A 19,616-nucleotide genomic window follows, 5' to 3' on the forward strand; every position below is an offset into this window, starting at 1 on the left:
ACTTACCACCAAAGAACTATGATCCGTACCTTGGGACCTTGACTATCAGATAAAGTTTCTACATGCTACATGCAATAACATTCAAGAAACTGAGCTAAATTTGTGAAGTGATGCATGCAAGCATTTAATTTTTTATTAAAAATATTAAAGCAGCACAAGATCTTTTAAGAACCTTATCCAGTACACAGTAAAACTGAAGTGTAAGACCATATAGCATAACATAAGTACAAAATGATGCTTGAAAGTGAAGTTAGCATTGATAATTTTTAATATGAGTTTCAATTACATTACATAGGCTCCATATGGAAATAAGTATCAGATCAAAGTAAAATTATGAAGCTATTGAGTGTAAAGTTAGTAAAATTCCAGTGAATAAAGCAAATGCTACTCACCAAATTCCTTGGGAACTGCGATGGAGTAAATGCAGTTGTGTCCTATGCTATAGTTTTTAGGGTAGTTAGGGGATAAAACTGTACCCTCTGAACCTGTAGAACGGCTTCCACAAGGTGCTAGGGAAAAATAGAATATATTTCAATAATATAGTACTGAAAAAGTAGAATGGTCTATTTAAATATAATTTAGATTATTATTATTATTATTATTATTAACCTTTATTTAAGAAGCGCTGTAAATTTACACAGCGCTGTACATGCAATCTTTTTAGTTAGACGGATCCCTGCCCTCGGGCTTACAATCTAAAAAGACATGACACAGAAGGAGAAGGGAGTGGTGGAGGGAAAGGGTAAGAGGTCCAGCAGTGCCTCTCTACCTCCAAGGCCTGGACCAAGGCAGATGGACTGGAGGGGGGGCTTGGCTTCATAATGGATGATTAATCATTTTCCAGGGAAAATACATACTCTCAAGTAGGATAATGCATATACAGTACATAGCAATACAGGAAATGGTTTGATAAACAGGCACCAAAAGAACATCAAATAGTAAGCGACAATTATGCAATGCCTGGGAAGGCTTCTCTGAACAGGATGGTTTTCAACTCCGTTTTGAAGCTGGTTAAAGAAGTGATGGCTCTTGCTTGTGGGGGAAGAAGGTTCCAGGAGTGAGGGGCAGCAAGTGAAAAGGGGCGTATCCGGGATGGGGCAGAGAAAATCCTGGGCTGAGACAGCAGACCTTGACTGCCAGAACGGAGGGCCCTGGTGGGAAGGTGAGGAGAAAGAAGGTCTGATAAGTAAGGAGGGGCCAGTCCATGGAGGGCTTTAAATGTCGACAGCAGGAGCTTATACTGAATACGGAAAGGGAGGGGGAGCCAGTGAAGGGATGCCAACACAGGAGAGATAAACTGAAAGTAGAGATACAACAAGTAGCACTTGTTTATATTTGTTTTCCCCGTTGTTTACCAGTTGGAAGAAAATAGTGATGAGTATACAAAATAGTTAAATTTGCCATTTGTGGCCATTTGTTGCCCCTTTGATATTTAATGTGCAAATTTAAGATTGTTAAACTGTATCTAAAGGATTGCCTCCTTTCTTGGCATTCCCTTATGCATAAGAAGCCCAATTATATTTTATCAGCAGCCACTATGTCTCAAAAATGTAATCAATGTGTGCATAGCATAGCATTTCCTTAGTCATAAGTTCTAATTTATGAAATATTGGTGGGGTACAAACTGCCAGAAAGAGGCGCGTTCCCAGCGCCTCTCTTTGCTCCACAGGAGTGCCACAGCAACCAAATTGCATGGCGCTCCTGCGGAGCAAAAAAGGAGCACCAGGAAGTGGCTCCTTTTTTGTTGTGCACTTCTGCGCCCTAACGCACCAGCGACGCTGCGGTGATGTTGCAACTGCACCACCCTGTTTGGAGGCGGCGTAGCTGTGACATCACCAGTACATGCTGGGTCTGGTGGGCACGCTGCAGCTGCGGCGCCCTCGTCACGTGCGAGGGCTGCCGGGCGTATGGGCGCTCCACCCACCAGGCAGCCCTGGCATGTGATGAGGGCACCTCAAAGGCCCGTCTGTTCTGGGCCATTCTCTTTATAAATGCTTTACTGGCTTCCTTGTGGCTTGTTTTTTTATCTAGGCTAGATTAAAATTCATTTTGCTTAACTGATATTGTCTTTTGAAGGGATTATGGCCAAAGGAATGGGACCAGAAACACATAGGAGATTATCACACAGGGATAGGATAGGGACAGGATTGCTCCCTCATACTTATCTTGACTGTGACCCGAGTGAAAGTGATCACACTGAATACTTTCACATGGAAGTGCACTGAACCTCTCATTCAGCTGTCAGTGAAATGTAATTATATTAACGGGTTCTTCCGTTAATGCGAAATGACAGCAAATGACAGGAGAATTACACTTCACTGATGTCTGAAAGTGTTTAGTGAAATAACTTGTACTAGTGATTCCTGGGCTGCTGAATGTTCAGCAAACTTACATGTGAAAGTGATTTCCACAATCATTTTCACTGGCACTTCCTGCATGGGTCAGTTGCAGGTCATGTGTGAAAGCCCTTTCCGTGCTCAGGTGGGAAGGACGGGACAGAGATGGGGCAATGATGTTTCACCCCTCATGTGTTAATCTCCATAATCAGACAAAGGACCTGAGAGCTGGTGTGTTAATCTCTTTTCAGTCCTCATTGACTCATCACACTGTACTGTACTTGAACAGTTTACACATTATCCCAGCAATTTCAGTAACATTATTCAGGTTAGAATTCTAGCTCTCACATTCTACATCAATTGCAGCTTAAACATAAAATAGAAACATAAACCCACATAAAACACTCTGGAGTCATTTATGTATGATGTTACCAGTCTAATCAGTCAGGCTGCTCCTCTCCTGGAAAGAGCCATTGGCATTCTAACTAAAGCTGGCAGTAGGCATACTACACCGCTGAGATCCCTTCTAATGCCAAACCCTAAATGCATATTGAATAAAACGTTCTGGCTCAGGATTTAGGTTTGTATAATTTACTTTTCTTAGAATGTAAAATGAGGAAGGGAAAGAAATAAGTACAGAAATAATTTTCATAGAACATTAATTCTCAAATGAGGTAAAATGAACATGCAAATTTTGTTCTAATTCCTGAGCAGAACCTGTGGTGAGACTACGTGTCAAATAACATATGGAAGGTGCAATAACGCTGAACATTATTAAAGAGTTCATTACTTTATCTGGAATCTCAATCTCATCTTTAAGTATCCATTTCAATTAAAAAGGAGCACAGCAGCATTTTGGCATAATGACTGTTCTATACAAGCTTATGCTTTATCTACAACAGGATTTTTTACAAATCTTAATGAGTCACAACATTAAAGGTATTACATTTTGTTATGACCTGAACATGTAAATAGAATAATACTATAGCATAATCTCACTAATAACCCAATGACATTATGTGGATAGTCCTCAAAATGCTGCTACTCTTTAGATAAATGATTGGGCTACAAAGGATATGCTCCTTATTTGCTGTAAAACTGGTTGTAGCCAGGGTACTAAATGCTAGAATGTACAGCAGTACCTATATGATATATATACATTTCTCTATGGATGGATGTTCTGAGATGTGAAAGTTCATCTGCAGATTAATGTAGAGATACTTATTAAGAAATACAGACTTCTATTCATTGATACAGATGCCTGTTAAATGATACAGATGGTCAGAGATTCATCACCAACGTAAAATCTCCAGAAGCAATGTGCCTAGAAAATGTACGCCTATGTTGTAATGATCATCCCCAAGAAGGGTTTAGATATGTGTATAAACGTATTTGGATTATGTTAATAAACAAAATATAAACTTACAAAGATGCCTGTTTATTATCCCATCCTAAATATTCTGGAATCATTGGTATCAAGTTATACTTACTGGGTATTTAATGGATATAATAATAATGGGTATAACTTAATGGGTATAGTAATTTGGACTATCTGGAAAATATTATCAGTGAATTGCAAATTCATGTGATCAGAAGGTGGATTACTGAGAATTCCAGATTGGTACAGTTAATTGAACAAAAAAATGCAAAGAACCCTTAGTTTCTCAGATAGAAACCATGTGGTTTTAATATGAAAATGCTATTTTAACCTCTATTCTTTTTTGTTTGTGTATATTGGGCGGGTCTACACTTGCCAAAATAGTCTGGGCTGTCCCCAGAGTTTTCTTGTCCCAAATTCCCCCTGGATTTACCCCTTAACTGCTCTCTTTTGCTATGCATTTTGGCTCTCGCACCAATGATATACAGTTTCTTTCCCATGTGGCCCCTGTTTGTCACATGGCATTGCCACTGAGGTCAGAACAAGGTGCCCAGTCACACTATTGACTCTGGGTTCCTCTTTCTTATCTCAGAGTCATATCTGCAGCAATGGTGCTGGGTAGCTCATAGGAACTGTGAGTGAAAAGGCAGCTGCTATCATCACTGTGAAGACAGCCAAAAACCCACAGAAGAAGGTGATTTATTTAAATGCTGGTTCAGGAAGGAAGCCCTGATTCAGATGCAGGCATCATGAAGACAGCAGAGACTTGATTCAGGGTTTTGACCCTGTGTTATGTAAACAGGACCCAGTGAGCCCAAGAGGAATTGGGGGTAAATCACCTATGTAGACAAGATACTAGTTTTCTTTTTGCTAGTTTCTGCAGAAAAATAGCACATAGGCACATAGGAAGTTGCCTTATACTGAATAATACCATTGACCTGTCCAGTCACATGGCTGTGACATTCTCCTAGCCCTGGCTGTTGACTTCAGGATCTGAATGTAAGCTCCATTATATGCATACTGAGCTATATCAAAGACCTAGTTGCCTTTTTTCTCCCTGTGAATCCCTTACAGTTTGTTATGCTGGCTAGGACTAATGGAAGTTGCAGTCAACAAACACCTGGAGGGTCAGAGTTACCTGTCTCCACAACATGATAGTACTTTTTAAAATATAAAACAAGCAGATGTCTCATTACCATTTCTCTTAGGCCTAATGGATTCACATCATCCCCCCCCAGGCATTAACCACTAACATTACCAATGCAGCTAAAGTCTTTTATAAACCATATATATGGTAGGTTTTACTCTTCCAAGGGTTCTTTCCAGATCATCAAGTTACACAAAATGGAAAAAGTAATATGCATGAAAACTGGACAAGCCAAAAGCAATCTGTCTTATATGTGTCAGCTATGAAAATTCAACTAGATGATACCATACAGATGAAACCATAGCAGGGAAGAACAATTTCTCATCTGATATCACCACTACACAATAGGTCCGTACAATACCTCTATTCTAAATTCAGTTGGATTTGTCCAAATCTTTCTCCTAGTCCACAATATCTCATCCATCCCAACAATTTATAAACCAAGAAGCTCATCTTCACTTTGCCTAGGGAGCAATCACGTCAACTGCTCAGACTATTTTCTCATTCCAGAAGTCAACCAATTTTCAGGATTGCCTGTCAAAACAAACTTCCTTAAGGCTCCTCAGAAAACCATTCAAATCCATCATCATCTTGACTGGACTATCTTAATCATCTTCATAACACTACTGGATTTCTCTTGTCTGATTTCTCTTTATTATGTTTTCTCCCCATTGAGCTCAGATTAATGACATGAACAAAGAAAATATACATGCCTTAGGAGTCTAGTATAGAACACTTTATATTAATGCTTTAAATGTTTATAAATATAACAAACTGTGACTCATTTTATCAGTACTCACAAGTGATACCCCCTCTCTCATCATACACAGGACTTTAAATTTAAAAAAGATAGATGTTTGCCACATTTTTTTCTTTTGTTCTTAATTATTACTGCAGTTACAATTGGAAGTCTTCTCACAATGAAATGTTTTTTCACTATACTGAGCAATAAAATGCTAGTTCTTCAACAACAGATATCAGTTACATGAAAGGTTAATCTTATATAATGGTATCAGAAGGAGGTATACTTCCTTCAAATCTGACAAAAATCATTACTTACAATCCTTTATCTTATGAGAAGCATAATTGTCACACCTTAATTACAGTCTGCTTTTAACAGCTATCATCAAATGCCAAATGGTTTGGTGTATTAGCCTGGTTAATCTTTGCATTCATTCATAATAGAATTAGATTGTGGACTTGGTTCACAGCCCACACTTATTAAAGAGGCTTCAAGGGCATCTGAAATAAGGGTATTAGCCAAAGGCAAGTTATACCTCATACAGAGAGGCACTGAAGAAAAGTTATATTGCTTCCCTTCTATTTTTCATTAGCTTAATTACAATTATGTAATGTAAAACAAAAAAAAACCAAATGAGAAAATGTGAATATAATAATGTTTGAGAATATTTGGATTACTATACATAAATCATGCCATGTACATTCACAATGGAAGTACAAAATACTCAGCCTAGAGATATGGAAATCCACTAGTCTCATTCAGGTTGTTTCTCAGAATCCTTATTGGATACTCTTTTCATGTTCTTATAAGTACATATTTTGTGTGCATTTTTCAGAATGTATGCACTTTCATATACTTTCTTCCCAGTGTATGCATTTTACCCATTTTTTCATTGATTGAAATGTGTATTTTTCAAATGTGCAAATTTTTATCTGTGTCTCTTTTTCATGTGTATCGTTTTTTTCCTTCCTCTTTCCAAAATCTTGGAAATGCACACATTTATGAAGAAAGATGCCCTCCATGTCAATGCTGGTCTTGGGAGATATGAAATAGATATTTATATGGAGAAATCAATAGCATATTCTTACCTTATTGGCTTATTCAGGGCCCTACTTGAATGACAGTAAGGGCTGTTCGACAGTGAAACACATTCCCTCAGAGTGTAGTGGAGTCTCCTTTCTTAGAGGTGTTTAAACAGAGGCTGGATGGCCATCTGTTGGGGATGCTTTGATTTGGATTTCCTGCATGGCAGGGGGTTGGACTGGATGGCCCTTGTAGTCTCTTCCAACTCTATGATTCTATGATTGTTACATGAAATACACATTCAGTGTAATTGATAATACCAAATCAAATTTGAGGAAGAGAAAAATGACAATAGCATTTCAACAATATTGACTTTCTTGTGAAAATCCAAAAAGAGATTACATGTTGCAGCTGAATGGCACTAGGGCATCATAACAGAGCAGTCTGCATAAAGGAATAGTGAAAAATGTCTGTTTCATTTTTTCCCCTGCATTTGAATTTTGTAGATCTCAAATTCTCAGATATGCCAAATTTTTGAATGTTTGTAGCTTGTACAAAAACAATGCCTCCTTTATTTACACAGGCAAAATTCAACATTAAAGATGCCTTCCAGGCATCTTGGGAGCATAGCATTTACATGTCACATGCTTCCAAGCCTCTCAGAAGCCACCTGGAAGCTGGCCAGCCAGCCAGCTGCCCAGATGTTCGCAGCTTCAAGATGCTCCAGCAGTGCAGCATTTAGATGCCACATGCCACTGGAGCATCAGAACCTACCATGAGGCTGCAGCAGGGCTGGGAAAGAAACCTTTTCCCCAGCTGAAATAGGAGCGGATCATTTCTGCTCCTATTTGGTCCAGGTTCAGGGTGGATTAGGACTGTGCCATTTGTTTTCCGCAGCCCTAATCTGTTTTTGGTGGGGGTGGCTTCAAATAGCCCTTACTTGTTGGTCTATTCTGGCCCATAGTTGAAAAAACAATAACTCAGTTATCATAATAAACAAAAGAGATGACAAGGGGCAACCCTGTAGAGATCCAAAAGGGAACACGACAGGGTTGCCCCTTGTCACCTCTTTTGTTTATTATGATAATTGAGTTATTGCTGATTAATATAAGGAATAATGCAGAAATAAAAGGTGTGAAAGTGAAAGGGGCCAAATTTAAGGTCCACACCTTTGCAGATGATCTATTGATATCCCTCAGTGATTCTCTAAGTGATATTAAAACTTTACAAAAAGAATTAAGAAATTTTGAAAAATATCGGTATTAAAAATCAACAAAAAACAAAACTGCAATAATGACAAAAACATAGATAATACAGAAGAAAAGAAACTATGAGCTTTATTGGGTTTTCAAATAAGCAGGAAAGTTAAATATTTAGGGATAATAATCACCAAAAACAATGCAAATTTGTTTATTAATAACTACAAGAAATGTTGGGCAAAAATAAAGGAAGATCTGAACAAATGGAGGGAATTAAAATTTTCTTTTCTTGGCAGGATTGCAGCAGTAAATATGACAATACTTCTGTGAATATTATTTTTATTTCAAACCATCCCTTTTATTCAAAACAACTCGGTATTTCAAATTTGGCAAAAAGACCTAAATTCTTTTATTTGGGAGGGGAAAAACCACATATCCAGCTAAAATATTTATGAGATTCTAAAGAAAGAGGAAGCTTGGCCCTCCCAAACCTTAAACTTTATTATGAGGCATGAGGTTTACTTTGGTTAAAGGACTGGTTAGACTTACAAAAGGCATGCCTACGTAAGTTGGAAGGTTCAGATCTTAGGTTTGGTTGGCATGCATATTTATTCTACGATAAGGTGAAAGCTAACAAGGACTTTAAAAATCATTGTGTTAGGGATAAACAAACTTTAAAGTATTACACATACTTTAGCCTTGGACCTTCATGGACACATTTGTCAGTTCCCTTTTTTATCCCTTCTTAATTCTGTGAATCTGATCTCACCTCTACCCCAAACATCAACAAAATAATTTTGATACATTTTTATTTAGAATGAACTGAAAGAAAATTTCACCTGTCCCTTGGCACTTTTGATGTCATTATTCTGACTATAGAAATGTCTCTAAAAATTAGAGTATCATGGTTTCTTTCATTTTATAATACAGAATCTGAATTCTGAGAAACCAGAAACACATTGCTTGCAACACTTGAAATAACACTGTTTTTAACCATTAACTCTGAAATATAGCTTTTAGCTCTTGTTGCCTTTCCAAAATAAATGGCTATACCTAATTTTGTTATAAATTGTGTTTTAAGATGTGTGTTTTGAGGGGAAATTTTTTTGGAAATAAATATTTTGAAAGGGGAAAAAGCAGATGTAGAAGTTCATATTATTCTCTTTTGAAGACATTCAAAACTCCACAAGGAGGATGGAAGATAACAATTGGAATCTCAGCATTGTGGAGTAGACAGATTATGCTGAATGCAAATAGTGCTCATTCCTTCCAGTAAAATCTTCAAAACACTGGAGAAACTAAAGCTTCTGAGACAAGTAGGTGTGTGTGTGTGTGTGTGTGTGTGCGCACGCGCGTGCACGCACGCACACACAAAAAATAATAATTACAAAAAACATATGAAATCAAACTTGCTTAGCAGGGCAGGAACATTTGTAGCCTCAAATGGGAAGTCTTCTAAAGGGCATTCCAGAAAGCATAACCAGCTGGAAGGCTCCAAAGCAGCTAGAGAAGAGCCACATTTACACTTATAAGATAAGCAATGCAAAGACACCCTCATCACATTGTGGTAGCTGTGATGGAATCACGGGGCAAACCTGGTTTCCTGATAGCAAATCACTGTTTGGACCAATTGTGAGGAAGGGGCTGCAAGGGAAGGAGTAGATATAAAAGGCAGAAGTGAGTAACTCTGAGTTCAGTTGAGGAGGAAGGTAAGAGAGCTGAAACAAGTTGAAGGGAGCTGAAGGGAATATATTGAGGGAAGATTTGAGTTCAGAGGAGATTGCTAAATGAGAGTTCTAGGAAGAGGGTCAGATAGGGAATTTGACTGGGCCTAGAGAAAGTCAGAAGGGTATTCTGACAAGACAGTAGAGAAACTGGAGAAAGAGACAAAGGGTCTCAATATGGTCAGAGAAGGATACTGACTGGGAGAAAAAGTGCACTGGAGTTTGTAAAGAGGAAACTGAGAAACGACTGCAACTGTTATATTAATTTAACCATTTCCAAGCCCATTTCCTAATGAGCTGATTGTTGTTGATGTCTGCCTTCAAATTGTTTCTGACTTATGATGACTCTAAGTGAATCTATCATGGGATTCTTCAAAGAGGGGTTGTCACTGCCATCCTTTGAAGCTGGGAGAGTATGACTTGCTCAGTGTCACCCAGTAGGTTTACATGGCTGAGACAGGATTTGAACCCTGGTCTGCAGACTCCTAGTCCAATGCTCAAACCACTACTGGCTTTCCAGTCTGTTAAAAGAAAACCACTGCACATTTTGTGTAGAGGCAAACACACACTTTTCGTTTAACATAAAAATTTGGTACCAGGGGCACAAATAAATTTGAAATAATAAAGATAGGTTCCCACACCACAAAAAATAATAATCAATTTAACATGCTTCAACAATTTTTTTGTTCGAAATGGAACTGTATACATGCGAAATGAAATAACCAGGTCAGGTAAGCCTTGCATAAGTAAACAAGAAACATTTCAACCTTTTAGAGACCACTTTCAGTCTTCTTCCAAAATGCAGCAAATAATCTTTTTGTTGTTCTTTCAACAGCATCCATTTTTCTAAAGATTTTCATTTTACTGGCCAAACATATAGATCTATGTTTCCTTCACATGCTGTGGGAATGTGAGGTAGACTTATTGGCTGTCCCTTTTTCTCTCTATTTTGAAGTTAACACATGCTTAGTAATAGATTTTGGAGGCAGTTACTGAACACATCTAGAGCAGAGTCAGTTAAGGCATAACCTGCTCTTTCCCAGCCCAAGCTTTATTTATTGCATTGTTTACTGTAGATATGCTCCTGAAACCTGACACCAAATGCTTGTGCTTCTCCAGCCCTCCTTCACCATCCTCTCAATGTCAGCATTGGTAAAAAGCTTCCAGCTGCAGAGAGGACAAAGAAGAAAGGGTGGATGGACAAGCACAAAAAAATGTAAAAAGAAACATATTTTTACAGGTTTTCTTAACCAAGGTATGCATGTATTTGCATAATTTCTTTGAAGACACACCATGATGACAAAAAGGTGTGCATGAATTCATTCTCCAGTGATAGAGAGAATTAACACATTTATCTAACCACCATAAAACAGAACTTGCATATTTTAGTCTATCTTGGTATTTGGTGCATTACTCCTTGACTAGACAGAATGGGGAAATCTTGGTGTGTGTACTGGCCTCCCATTCACCATAACAGCCTGATATGGCCTGATATGGCACAGGGAAGGAAAAAGCAGGACCCCCTTGTGATCATTCAGTGAACAATTCTTGTATCTGTGGCAGTTTTGAAAGAAATGAATCCCACTTATTCTGAAAAGAAATACAGCCATAAAAATAAATGTAACACTATTTACTTCCTATGGTCAATCAGAAATTTGTCCTCTCCCAAGGTCTTACCATGGCAGCTTGGTAAAGGTCTATTCCATCCAGGTCTCCCATCATCTCCCATGATACATGTTAGTGTAGAGTAACCTTGAAGAACATAACCAGCATCACAGTAATATGTGACTGTTGATCCCAGTTTATAATCCATCCCAAGTCTTGTGCCATTCATGATGTTCCCAGGATCAAAACAGGATTCACGTAGTTTGGCTGCAATTACAGGGGAAAGTCATTATAAGGATTTTTGTATCCATCTACTAAGGAAATTTTACCATAATATTTTTCTCCTATCTGAGTTTCTCCAAACTAAGTTTCTCTGAGTTTCACCTGTTTGAGTTTCTCCAGACTAGTTAAACCTTGGTGAATATTTTTCTTTCATTCTTTAAAAACAAAATCCTCCACATCCTCATCTGTTATTACTGTTTCTTCTTCGGATAAATTTTTTTTTGAGCGATCAGGCAGACCCAGCAACATCAGGGACAGCCTGAAGGAAGAGGCCCCTCCCTCCTCAACTGTCATCTTGGCCTCAGAGGGAGTCATCAGGCAGACCCAGCAACATCAGGGACTGCTTGAAGGAAGAGGCCCCTCCCTCCTTAACTGTCATCTCGGCCTCAGAGGGAGTCATCAGGCAGACCCAGCAACATCAGGGACTGCTTGAAGGACGAGACTTCTCCCTTCTTTAACTGTCACATTGTATTTTGTATTGTATTGCAATTTTTTACTGTACACCGCTATGATCATTGCGGAATAGTGGTCTATAAATAAAATGTATTATTATTATTATTATTATTCGAGTCTTGCTCTTTTCTACTAATTCTCAGTGCAAGTATTTGCAACTCTGATCATAGCAGTCTAAATGGAGCACTTAAACTTTTTACATTCATGCTACTTGCCCAATTAAAACTACAAGAAGACCCTACAATGCTTTCAAAATCAAAGGAGCCTTGTTACTTTCCCACTAAGAATAGGAAAGCTCCTGTAGAATCTTTTTTAATTTGAGCAAAAAGTGAAAATATATGAAAGGGATAAAGTATTCTTCCCCATTCCTCATTCGCAGCTGCATTCTAGTTTAAAATGGGCCTTTGGAGACTGCCATGTGCCTCCTAGCAACTACAGATTTGACTGAACACATACGGGTTGGTATGTGCACACTTAAATCCACCCTATGCCTATGCATGTCTATTTTTAGCTGCTGTAGAGGTTTCTCCCACTGAAGCAACCAAAGCCACCACCCCCATACATACGATAGAGCTGATGAAGACCCCCTGCCCCCACATGGTCATTTGTTCTTGGAAGAGAGTGGGAGGAGGAATAGCAGAAGCATCTGGTTATGTCCTTGTAGCCAAACACAAAATGATTACCTCGGCCACTGAGACCTTTGAAGGGCCACAACAGACCTAATCAGATGATATAATTGTTTCATGTTTGCTACAGGGATACAGCCAGATGCTTCTGCAATCCTTTCTGCTCCCCTTCAGGTATGAATGACTGGGGTGGGGTGGGGTGGGGTGGGGGCTCTAGAAATGGGTGGCAGTAAATGGCTCAGCATTCAGAACTACTATGCTATGCTGAGCCATGCATGACCCTTATGTCTAGGTGTTACTTTTTCCGACTCTAGGCGGGTCTTGCAGTTTGTGAATGAACTCCTGTTCAAACAAACAATTATTCTTCTGGTACAAGGGCAATTAAATATCAGGGAAGAAAGTTGGACATTTATCACCAATGTGTCTCTTCATCTAAAAATACAGAAATATTTGTTTGCATCAAAGAACATTCAGTCATATCAGCCCTGCTTACAGATCAGAGTGATGCAACCTTATTACTAGATTCCATGTCCCCCAGGCTGGTTTATCTGGCTCTGGGGACATTCTTTCCTAGCCACGTGAGAAAGAGGCCCATGTGCACCCCCACCATGATGAGAGAGTTGCGGGTGGAGCAGAGCCTATTTAAGGCTTCTGCCCCTCCTCTTGGCCTCTTGCATATCTGTTGGCCCACCTGCCCACTTCTACATCAGTGTGAATTTTCTGGTCACTTTGTGGGCTGGGTAGAAATTTTCTCCTCTTTCCAATGATTTTTCACCTACCCCACACTGCTTGTCTGGGGATTTGAACAATTGACTCAGGTGTGGTCATACATAGGCTAGCGGTTGCCAGGGAGACATGTAGCATTTAAGTGAACAACTATTACTTCTTCAGGTGAAGGTTAGGTCTCTGGAACTGCCTCTTTAAGTAATGTGACTAAAGGGATAGTGAAATAAACCTTCCTTGCAGCTGACCTGAGATATAACCCTTGCTTAAATCCTGTGAGATAAGTGAGGAAATCTCAGGTTGGCATTCCAGATGTGAGCCAGTCGGGCAGCAACCCAACTATGGACCTTATCACACTAGTGAAATCCCACTGAGAAACGGGATTAAAACTAGATTTTGATTAGGAAAAAAAATGTGGGAAGTTTATTACATTTTGCCAGACCAGAAATAACATGAAAATAAAGCAAAGGCAAAAGGGATGAAAATGGCAGCTTTTTACTTTCGGGAAGTTCCGAAAGTGAAAAGCTGCCATTTTTGTCTCTTGTCTTCGCTTTATTTTCTCATTATTTCCAGTCTGGTGAAATGTCATGTGATAAACTTCCCACATTTGTGGTTTTTTTCTAATCTAAATCTACTTTAAATCCTATTTGTCAGCAGGATTTCGCTAGTGTGATAAGGTCCTAAGGGTTATTGGTGGGGCTCAGGTGTTTCATCCAGGGCAAGCTGAGGAGGTGGACTGGGAAATAGACTGCCAGTCTCAGCTGCTCCCACACTAGGTTACTCCCACCATTTTGCAGATCTCATAGAAATGCACATAAATAAGGTAATTTTATATCCCAAATATCTTGTCTGTTCTCATTATTTCCAAGCTGATCAGCAATAAACCAATAAGTCTTTTTAAGATCAAGAATCTCAGACTTTTATATCATCTGACAAACAATCGTTTCCAATCAAGCAAAAATAGAGTATAATGCCCACATGAATGAATGATACAAACCTTGACTTCATGCAGATTATTTCTTAAGAAACTGTGCTAGATACAGTAGTAAAGATCATGTTCAAATTGTGCAAGATGTCCAAAACATAATGATGTCCATTTACCTTTATACTCCAGGTGGAAACCAGTAAAACTAACAGATCCATCACTTCGAAAAGCCAGATGCATTGAGTTTGAACTACTTTCTATCCTCTCTGGTAGTTTGCTATCTTGAAAGCTCCCAATTAGTGGACTATTGCTGTCTGGCCCATCATAGATGTAGAGAAAATCATAGTTTGGTTCTATACTGAAGCTATAAAACATTAAAAACAGAGCAGATGTCAGATGGGACTACAATTGACCAATATGTTCACTAAAGAAAAGCCTACTAATTGGCAAAACCATTATTATATAAGCAAAGTTTTGTAATGGATTTTCACTTCCTTTTTTTTTACAGATTACAAGATAAAAAGCATCAGTTTTGTGGAGTAATACTACATGGAAGTATAAAACATTTTATTGCAGATTACCATAATTCTGTGTATAGCTTTAGCCTTGAGTTTGCATGTCTCTTGATTTCCTGTCAGATTTTTCTTCGCTTTCATTTTAATAAATATTCTTACATGTTATCCATTATAGGGTAAGAACAAACAGAGTGAACAAGATATTTGCTTTATTTAATCTCTGACATCATTTAAGGCACTGAATTGTGGTAGAGAATTTGAACAAATAGCATTTAATATCCAGAATGGCACTACTCACCTGAGCCTTATTAGAATGTAAATAAATGGCTTATAAAATGGGTTCTTAATATGGCCCTGACATTTCCAATAATTCTCAAATCCTGGAAATGCTGTAAAACTGAAAGCCTAAATCTCTAGTTTTTCAGATTATGGGTCAACAATGCCTTTCCCTGTAGTAGCTACCCTAAATATTATATAGCCTTTTTGGGCATGGTAGCACAATCTTACAAAGCTATACATCCCTAGTTTAAAAACCAAGATTATGTTTAAAGCAGTCCATTGTAAAATAGAGACAAGATCACATAACCTCTGACTGTCCCAGTTTGGCAAGGATGGTCCCTGAATAATCTTCTGTCGCCTCACTTTTTCAGCTGCTTTTAAAATGTCCAGTTTTCTTTTTCCTTCTTCCACCTTCCCCATTTATACTTAAGCTTACTTCAGTTGCTGCAAATTGAATTCAAACTGCAAAAGTAGTCTGCACTCAGCTCAAATGAGGAGGTAAGAGATGACAAGGTGGAATCTTATCCTTCCTTGTAGAATAATGTAAAAACAAATCTGCAGCTTTTCTTAGCTTATGTATTCCTCCTTATTAATATCGTTTTATTAACACTCTGACGTTGCTTGGCCACATCTATCCCAATTTTCATCAGTGAAATGATGGAGGGTATAGGATCATGCTTCTCAGAGCTTCCAGACCTCTCACATCAGTGTGCAGAGTGTGATTGTCTGCAAAAGAAATACTGTACAGCAGCTATATGCACCAAGGGTGCATGTAGCTAGCTCTTTATCTTTGGAATGATTTCCCAATAAAATATATCAGATATTAATTGTGATATCTTCCAAGTGCCTATTGAAGAGATTGGTTTTTTTTTAAAATGACCAAACAGAATAATTAATTTTAATTGTTTTGTGTGTTTCATCCTTTTATTGTATTGCATTATTCATTTTTATCATAAAGGACAGCCAAAAATCCAATTAAAAACAAATAAATGTGATATTTGCTTAAACTGTAGTTTCAAAACAACACAGGATTTCTAGATGGAACAGCTTATGTTCTGAGCCATATATTTTGGTTTGTTGTCTCTTTACAGACAGTTAAAATTGATGCAACCAATCTAAACAACAGGATAAACCAGCTAAAAGCTGTTAATTTTGTTGACTGGGCTACTGTTTATGCATTTTGGCCCCAAGAAAGAATGATGTAGAAATTAAACAAGTAAAAAAAATCAAGCAAATAAATAGAGTTTTGGGGTACTTGATGTACTTGATACTTCTCTCATAAAATAGATTATCATTAATAGTTTAGGGTAGCATGGAAAAGTTTGTGTGTCATCAGCAATGATGAATGCATTTGAGTAATATACTGCTGGCCTACTCTTACATTCCCACACTAAAAGCCAAGTGGAATAGGGCATGCAAAGCAACACATTAGCATCAGTTCTAACCATCATCTCAGGAGGCCAGATGATCAGGTGTACTTGTTCAAAATATGGGCCAATCAATCACTTACCTGATAAATGCTAATGATATTACATAGTCATTATTAACAGTGATAGTCCAGTCACAGTCTCTGCTATGGGGATAAGGATGTGGGAAATTTGGTGAAAGAATAAAACCTGATGAACCTGTCAGATTGCCTCCACAAGGTGCTGTGAATAAATCAAGCAAAGATAAGAACCAGTAAATCCCAACACAATTCCATTGTATTTCACATAAATATCAAAACAAACAAAGGAGGAAATTATTACTTTGAAGTGGTGCAAGTGAGCCATTATTATTCTAGTTTATTTCCCAATAAATAGTTATTATTGAATGCTATTTTCCTCCGTGGCTCAGAATAAGAAAGCATTCTGTCAAGAAATGGGCTGGCCACATTTGACCTTTTGAGGTGCATTAGTGTTGCTTGAACTTTTAAGTATCAAGTGCTACAATGCATAATACATGTTGATATGAGCTCATGCAAAAATAATTGGCATTTTAATGATGACAGAAAATTACCAATAATATGACTGATAACAAATGAGATCACTTATAAAATGAACAAAATGACAATGTAGAACAAAGATATGTGTTGATCAAGCCAGCTGAAATTACTGAAACAAGACACTAATACTAGTCACAGTTCTACGAAAGTTAGAGTTTTAAAATCATGCTAACGTTGTAAATACAACTGGGTGTCATAGAGCTCACCTGATGTAATTTCATATATGCAAATATTTATTTTAGTTACTAACAAGTAAAAACATTTAGGTGGAACCCAACAGTACAGAAGCAATGTCAGCTTGCACAATAAATCTTTCCCATTAGGTCCCTCACCCTTGTAGCTCCTCTATGCTCTGGAAATTATCTCCTGAAGATGAGGGGACCCCAATACGGATTTGAATGTTGGCTTATCTGCTTGCAGTGGAAGGGATAAATCTTTCCAAAATAGGGAGAAAAAATTTGTACCAGTACAGTATTTCCCCTTTCCCACTGCACTCCACTAAGACACATTTAACAACATTGTGTAGGCTCTCTGTAGAGACTTTGAAATACACAGGTAACTTCAAGCGGAAGTAAAGGAAGGGAAAAATCCACTATGTGGGATGACCTTGCAGTTGTATAATTTAATTTCACCCATATTTTCTTTTATAAATATTAGTGGGCAAAATCCATAAATATCATGATCATACTCATAAGAAAGCAGTATTGCTAACATTCCAAAGTAAATATTTTAAAATTAAAAACAAACACATGCAGCTTTCAATTCCATTGCTCATGAACTCTTACTGGACTTGCTCTGTGGAATCGGAAAAAGAGACTGTGTGATGAATACTCTGTTCTCATTTACAATGCTAAATGGCTTGAGAACTCGATATTTGAAAGTGTGCTTTTCCATATATCTGCACAAGATGTGAGCAGGCCCTTCTCTGTGTCCCATAGGTATGTGCATTGCACTGTGGGAAGATATAGAAGAAAGCCTTCTCTGCTGTGACATCCCATTTATAGCACCTCCCCTTAAAAGATTAATTGATTGATGTGACCACTTGTGTCATCCAGGCACCAATGACAATTAAGGGCTTGAGGTACTTTACAGACGCCCTTCAACCCTAGCACATAACTGCAGTGTGGTAATGGCGGTGCCCTATCTAGATGGACACCGCCATTACAACGTCATGGCCGTGCCACCTCTAAACAGAGCAGTGCGGGCATGACATACACATGCCACTGCAGGGCACTTCTGGTGCCCTTTCAGTGGCACTGGAAGGAGCTCTGAAACGGAGCTACTTCCGCCACTTGTATCACTGGTGCAGCCTTTACATGGCAGTGCCAGCGATACAAAAGAGAAAAGGGGCAAAGCGGCCCCTTTCTCTCTTTCCCTGCCGCTGTTGGAGTGTCCTTGGGCATGAAGCCCCAAGGACACCCCTTTCCAGGCCATGGGGAAGCGGCTTTTTGCTGCTTCCCCGAGGCCTGGAAAAGTGGCAGATTGGGGCCTATGTGGCTGGCGCTGTGGCCCCTGAGGCCCCGATCCATTGGGGAAAGGGGCAGGTTCAGGCCACCACAAAGGGGCAGTCTGTATCCCGCCTGAATTTGTCAAATTGTTTAATAAGCCTGTAACCTCTTTTTAAAATTAATATTATTAAAATTAATAAAATAAAACATCTTGAGGGGGAGAGAGGCCTGGCCTGGAAGAAAAAGAGCCCTCCTCCAACCACCATCTTAATAATCTTAATAATAATAATATTTATTTCTACCCCGCCTTTCCACAATGTGATCAAGGCGGCTTACAGATAAGAAGACAATAAAATACAAGTTAAAATATTACATATAAAAATTAAAACATCATCAGAGGAGTAGGGACGGGAAGCAAACAATCAAGATATCAGGGCAAAGATAAGACAACAAATTTAAGGTAGTTGGGGCAAAAGATAACAAGATTACTGAAGTGGGAATGCCAGCCGAAATAAGTGTGTTTTTAAATCTTTTTTAAAAGAAAGTAACGATGCAGAGGAACGAAGCTGTACAGGGAGCTTGTTCCACAAAGTGGGGGCAAAGATAGTAAAGGCCCTCTGCGAGGTCGTTACAAAACGAGACTTAGGGACCTCCAATAGGTTGGCCCCAGATGTTCTGAGTGTGCGGGGCGGACTATATGGGGAGAGGCGGTCCTCCAAGTACCCTGGACCCTGGACCCAAGCCATTTAGGGCTTTATAGGTCAACACCAACACCTTGTATTGGGCTCGGAAGTGAATAGGCAGCCAGTGAAGATCTTTTAAGATAGGTGTTATATGGTCTGCCCTGGATCTGCCAGCGACCAATCTGGCTGCCATATTTTGAACCAATTGTAGCTTCCGAGTGTGGTACAAGGGTTGCCCCATGTAGAGCGCATTGCAGAAGTCCAATCGAGAGGTTACCAAAGCAAGTACAACAGTTTCAAGGTCTTGAGGGGGAGAGAGGCCTGGCCTGGAAGACAAAGAGCCCTCCTCCAACCACCATCTTGAGGGGGAGAGAGGTTTGGCCTGGAAGACAAAGAGCCCTCCTCCAACCACCATCTTGAGGGGAAGAGAGGCCTGGCCTGGAAGACAAAGAGCCCTCCTCCAACCACCATCTTGAGGGGGAGAGAGGCCTGGCCTGGAAGACAAAGAGCCCTCCTCCAACCACCATCTTGAGGGGGAGAGAGG

At 39.0% G+C, this 19,616-nt stretch overlaps 1 protein-coding gene across 3 annotated transcripts in view; it reads right to left on the bottom strand.

Moving 5' to 3' along the window:
* LOC149317584 (CUB and sushi domain-containing protein 3) overlaps positions 1–19,616 on the bottom strand; it is a 796,080-nt gene that overhangs the window by 179,706 nt on the left and 596,758 nt on the right. For all 3 annotated transcript variants that reach the window (XM_089517858.1, XM_089517859.1, XM_089517857.1), the window contains 4 exons: positions 16,468–16,606; positions 14,340–14,527; positions 11,227–11,421; positions 393–509 (listed from right to left, as the gene is read on the bottom strand). In XM_089517858.1, the coding sequence (XP_089373984.1) occupies positions 393–509; positions 11,227–11,421; positions 14,340–14,527; positions 16,468–16,606 (639 nt within the window). The remainder of the gene's footprint in view (positions 1–392; positions 510–11,226; positions 11,422–14,339; positions 14,528–16,467; positions 16,607–19,616) is intronic.

Source organism: Sceloporus occidentalis, unplaced genomic scaffold, assembly GCF_023333645.1.
Source record: "Sceloporus occidentalis isolate IW3139 unplaced genomic scaffold, rSceOcc1.0.p SCAF_3, whole genome shotgun sequence".
In the NCBI taxonomy this organism is placed as follows: Eukaryota; Metazoa; Chordata; class Lepidosauria; order Squamata; family Phrynosomatidae; genus Sceloporus; species Sceloporus occidentalis.